The following is a 6,000-nucleotide window of genomic DNA, read 5'->3' as shown; positions in this document are numbered from 1 at the left end:
AAAAAAAAAAAAAAAAAAAAAAAAAAAAGGAAAATCACACATTTTAGGTAATAATAAAACATAATAAAATGTCTAATGAGCTCTTGTTATATTAAATAAGCACAGTTTTCAAGAAGTCACTGATATAACTACACTGTGGATTGGATTTTAAATGAATCAATCAGTTCCCCAAACTGAAAGTGTTATATTGGTACTCAGGTGGGGGTTCTGCTCAGCTGTTGTTTAGCTGCGGATCCGGTGGGAATATGAAAGCGGTCGTCACACACGCAATCCGCTTTACTAGCCCACAGTAAAATCTTTGATCAATGTTTTTACAGAAAGCAGGTATTCCTCAGGGAAATAAAAACCTGCGCCTGCAGTGTGAGTCTAATATAATAGTCCTCATCATTTTCCTTCATAATACCGAGACACAATCCATCAAAACACACACTTTTAGCACAGAGAGGGTAAAAGAAATACAAAAGAGGTGTGTATTGATTTTTAGAGTGGAGTGTGTTTTGGCCGTGAGGGACCATTTAATGAGTCTACAAGCAGAGTTCCAGAGGGGGACACCATGTATCGGAGACAAAAGATGTTTTCTTGTCTCTATGAATGCCACAGGCAGTGGGTGACAGAGATGGACTTCTCCCCAGGGTGCAAGCTAAACTCCCAGCCACAATTGTTTTCAGAGATCTGGGTTCACCATTGTGCTGCCTGGATAATACAGCTAGACGCCATTGCTGCTGTGAGGGGATGAATGAGCTTTGTTCAATGACGAAAACTTTTTTTTTTTTTTTTGTACTGATGGATCGATCGAGGATTAAATACCAAGGGGGCACAGGGTGCAAAAAGTCTTCCAAAAATCTTAAAAGTTTTATGGAAAAAAAAGAAAAAAAAAAAAAAAAGAAAGTGGTCAAACAGGCAAAAAGTTTAGGAAGCGCTCTAAGTTTTGATTTAGATGATCCAGCTGATTTTCAAAGGCAGGATTTTGTTTCTGTCACAAAATGACACGATTCCAAGGTTCCAACTAATTTGCAACTAGTCATTTTTAGTAAATTTCATTACTACATTTCTGTGCTATTAAATAATTGTTGAAACATCCCAGCCCTAAAATAAATGTGTCACAACACAAAAGAATGCATGAGAACTATTCAGTACCTGTTTTATTTCCAATATAAAAGCACAAAGCTGTACGTTGATCAGGACAATTTGCTGGCATGGATTAAACCTCTATCATCAATCCTCCACTGGGGATGATGCTAGTATCGATTTCACACACAAATAGTCACATTTATGCCCTCAAGTCACATTTTTATAGCAATCGTGTGAAGAATTTCTTCTAAGTAAAGATAGTTTTTTGCAGAAATCCAAAGATATCAGGTTTTTGGAATTTCCTAATGTGTCTGAAAAGAAGTTAATTTTTACATCAAAAGCTAAGAGTGTACATTGATCCTTATTACTTATCTATACATGGTTTACTTTGGTCATGGAGGTGAAGTGGCATTCATATTAGTTTTCCTGTAATTGACAAAAGTCTTCCAAGCAATTATTTCTTAAAGCTAGTGAATATCATTATCAATACAGTCTTAGACTTAACTTTGTAAGTTTTCTTTCATTAGAAAGAAACTACTGAGCTTTCAGGAACCTACTTATAAACGCTAATATGACTCATCTTTCCACCTCTCACCATTGCAGTGTTTTTCACATTAAAACATCTCGAGGCTGCAAAGAGCTTAAAGAAATGTCAGCAGGTCCCAACAAGTGACCTCCAAATGTCAATCCAATAGAATACATGTTCTATATTCTTATCACCTAAAAGATCAAATGAGCACCGTCGAGCTACGCTTGGGAACAACAGTGAGATTAATGCTGTGTGTACTGGAAAAAAAATCCTTAATGACCCTATTGCGCTTCCATTGCACCACATCTTACAAAGAGAGGTAAATACCAACATTGCTTCTGGGAAGGAAGACAATTCTTAACGCATTAGAGGTAAAAATAAAAGATTGAAGAAGGGTTTTTTGTTTTGTTTTTTGTTTTTTCCACAGTTTTCATCATTCTTCACTTTCCCAGACTGTCCCTTCCTCTCTTTAGAGCAATCTGTCTGCAGCAGACAGAGACTCAGTAGGAGGAGGCAGAGACGTTTAACCTCATCAGGCCTCCCATCACAATAGAGGTCTTCTTTTGGTCTAAATGAGGATGATCTATTCATCTGAACAGTAGTGGTGTCCTTCAGATGCCTTTTTGGCTCTGGTGATTAATTTCAGCAGCTTCAGATAATGTTTACTCTTCACCCAGTGGTACTTGTGTCTACAAAATCTTCACTAAATCATCTTTATTTTTTATTTTTATTTTTATTTTTATTTTGCATGTTTCTCACACAATATTCTTGGAACTGGTTCACTACCGCAAAACAGAGCACCTGTATTTAACGGTAAAGGCAACCCTTTGATTACGCGTTTAAAACTAACAGCGTTCCCAATGAAAGTCAAACATATCTCCAAAAAGCTTCTTGGGACCGAACTAGGAAATGTTCAGGATGCAATAGTTTCCTGTTATCAAAGATGCACAGGAAACAAAACAAAAACAAAAACAAAAACTCCAGTTCCTTGAAATCTGAGATAAATTTGTCTATAAATGGAGAGCTAAAACAGCATTAGATGAGTGGTGCCACAGTTACCCAATAGGAAAGCTGAGAGGTCTTTACTGTACTAATCCTACTCCAAGGCTTAGCTTAGGGTCATTGATCTAAAAGGTTTTTGAAATCAGCTTCGTGCCAAAATTGATGAGTCCATGCATGGTGCACCAGATGCTGTCATTTCAGATGGTCAGGTATAGTTTTTGCACCTGTTGCACATTTCACAACAACACAGCTGTAAGACAGAAAAGCCGTAAGGTCAGCCGCTTTTCTTCTTTACGGTCTCAAGCTGCATTGTTTAGTTTACTGTACTGTGGTTTTGGATTTGTAAACTAGTTCTTGTGCCTAAAACAGGACTTTAAAATCAGCCAGAACATCTGATATCTTCTATGGTGCTTCATGAACACACTGAGCTCCCCAGTGCCTTTGATGAGACTGTGATGGCTGTCATGGTGGCAGCACTTTGGCATCCTGGGTGCAGCGTAGAAGAGAACTAGTAGTTTATTCATGATAGGACCAAAGACCTGCATGGCCTGGCCACACCTGGCATCCTTTTGTTTTGCAACTCTGTGCACTGTTGCGTCTGCTATATAGGTTCCTGAAATTTCTCTGATTCTGACACAAAGCAGTGGGTGAGGGAGGAAATCCTTGTTCTATATACATTTCAAGCCACGCTTAGACCACCTGCACATATATAGCAGTATTTTCTGCACCCTACATTCTACGATTTTCAATTGCTGCAACTTAGTTAATAAAAAAGTATTTCAAATCGTGAGGATGATCAACTTAGAGTGACCAGTAAAATTTGAATTTTGGCTTTTTCACAAAGTGGCATGGATGGCAGTGCACAGCAGTCTATCAAAAAAAAAAAAGATTATTTTTCTTATTTCGCAAACAAGCTAATTAGGTGTTTTCCTGTCTACCACTGACGCTGGAGGCTCGGAAACCTCCCATATATCTGAGCCTCCCACTCTAGAGGAGGCTCAGAAATATGAGCTTTGTCCCTATAAATTGAGAAAGTTTGTAGGGTTCAGAAAATCACACATCATTTTACCTGCTGTGGTGTGAGTGTAGTGGGCTAGGCAAGAAAGCTGCAGGAAACAGAAGTATGTGCCGAGCACTAAGGACATAAAAACAACATGATTGTCTCCGCAATAAAATGAAGTCTTCCATATATGATTCAGAAATGTTTGAGATTTTGTGGATGTCATGAAGGAGTCTTAACTTGGCGCAGAATTTCAAAAGAAGACAATGAAGTGTTTCTTAAAAGCATCTGCTAATTATTGATGCAACAATTTGCTAACTCAGCCATGAAAGTAAATTACAAATGTAGATAGAAGAAAAAGAAAATGTAAAGTAAGAGTCTCAAAAAAGACAACAAATCAGTGGGTTACTTTAAAATTAGTGTAGGAGTTTGTTTGGGTTTTTTTTACCTACAGAAAAAGGTTAGAAATAAGTTTATGCAGCATTATATACTATAAAAAATTATCATGTCAGAAAACAGATAAAAAAGATATGCTATGATTTGTCCAGGAAGTACCCCGCCTCACACAAAATGACCACTGGAGATAGACAACATCACCCTGCTAACCCGGTCTATGCACAGATGAATAGACAATCTTTGGGTGGATGGGTGGATCTGTCTCTGACTAATGTTTTGGAAAAATATTTAAAGAATTAAGTTAACAGTTTATGTACATTTGCATTGCTTGTTTGTGTGGATATAATAAAAGTAATATCATTTATACTGAAACATTAGAAAACACACCTATGATTTTAGATACAGACACTGGCACGGCTTCTCTGAGTTACACTGTGACACCCTAAAAACCAAACCTGACAAATGTTAGGACTAAGAGGGAAAAGTAGCAAATGGGCTTAAAAAACTGTGAAATTCCTATCCATGCTCCATCCATTCTCTGTAACTGCTCCTTGCCTGGTTGCAGGGGAGCTGGAGTTTTTCCCAGCAGATGTTAACACTGGACAGGCTACAAAAGCAAATACACATACATCCTCCAACTTTTATCAACATCTCAGATTTTATGTTTCCGTGTCGGTGTGCCTGCTATTCTCTGGTCGGTGTTTTTATCTTTGGTCTTATTTCACAGCACTCCTGTCGGCTTTGCTGTTGTTTTTAAAGTGCTGGGGCATTTCATATTTTCCATAGCAGTCATGAGCAATGCACCAGCAGCAGTATGTTACATACAGTTCCTCTTCTGTCACACACACTGGAGGGAGTCTGGCAGTCAGTGTACGGTATATCACAAGCACATTTGGCATGCAGGCCAGAGACTTAAGGCATTAACCTCTAACCTTCCTGTGAGTGGAAGACTTGCTATACCTCCTGGGTCTCAGACACAGAGCTGTCTAAGTTGTTTTATAATGTCAGCGGGAGAACAGACTGTAACAGTGCCCCTTTCACCTCATATTCCTGTTTAAAGCCGTAGCCCTCGGCAGTCTTCATCTGGTTGATGTGCTGGAGGAGGTCGGCCACCCGGACTGCAGGATGGAGCTGTCCCGTGTGGTAGGGGGAGCCTTTACGTCCACACTGGTGCCTCGGGGAGCCCCCTAGCAGGCTGCTGGCCTCGTTCACCGAACTACGAGCATCACCTAAAAGAAAAAAAAAAAAAAAAAAAAAAAAAAAAGGCACAATGGTAGCTTTAGCAAGAATCTAAATCTCTAACAGTCACAGAATAGGAGGGTTCCTGTAAAATATTTACCTGCTCTTAATTTGGACTGATTCACTAGGAAGAGGTCTAAAGTGTCCCTGGTATCGTTACCTTAAAAATACTGGCAGGCCAAAGAAATATAATTTTTAAAAACTAAAATCACCAAAAATGTTGTGATTTTTTTTGTTTTTGTTTGACCTACTCAAAAAATAAACTAAGCAAGAACTATTTTTATTAAACAAATAATCCATTTTTTTTTTTTTTTTTAGGAATTGCATCACAGAGCCAAAACCTCAAATGGTTTATGCATGTTTTCCCTTGTTACACGAAAGATTTCCAGTTTGCTCAATATTCTGGGGTCAATTGGAAAAAAAAAACAAACTGGAAAAATATTTGGTCTGTTATCAAACTGGATCTAGGTCAGTCTGCATTTGAAAACTCTTACTGTATTTAATGTTTTAAGGCAGCTTGTGCGAACCAAAGTGTAGCTGTCTTACTTCTTGTTCCGCATGTATGTGCGTCCATGAAGGACAGAGCCATTCTTTCGTCCTCCTGCAGGGTGCTCTGGTCTGTGAAACTGCGCTCCAAGGAGCCCATGTGGCTCTTCTCCTGCCGGTACGTAATAGGAGTCTTGTTTACCGGTTTCCTGATAACAAAAGAAGGTGGAGGGAAAGTTATTGTACAAGAGACAACAGATATGAACAACAGAAGAAA

General features: G+C 38.6%; 1 protein-coding gene across 1 annotated transcript in view; it reads right to left on the bottom strand.

Moving 5' to 3' along the window:
- Positions 1–6,000, bottom strand: part of LOC106957082 (receptor-type tyrosine-protein phosphatase U) — a 125,548-nt gene that overhangs the window by 52,537 nt on the left and 67,011 nt on the right. Inside the window, exons 14-15 of the mRNA XM_015048287.1 lie at positions 5,784–5,932; positions 5,040–5,227 (exon numbers count right to left, since the gene is read on the bottom strand). Of these exons, the coding sequence (XP_014903773.1) occupies positions 5,040–5,227; positions 5,784–5,932 (337 nt within the window). The remainder of the gene's footprint in view (positions 1–5,039; positions 5,228–5,783; positions 5,933–6,000) is intronic.

This window comes from Poecilia latipinna, unplaced genomic scaffold, assembly GCF_001443285.1.
Source record: "Poecilia latipinna isolate Pla-1442-1.1 unplaced genomic scaffold, P_latipinna-1.0 Scaffold872, whole genome shotgun sequence".
Classification (NCBI taxonomy): Eukaryota; Metazoa; Chordata; class Actinopteri; order Cyprinodontiformes; family Poeciliidae; genus Poecilia; species Poecilia latipinna.
Note: the sequence above shows the minus strand (reverse complement) of the source record. Positions and strands in the feature narration are given on the sequence as shown.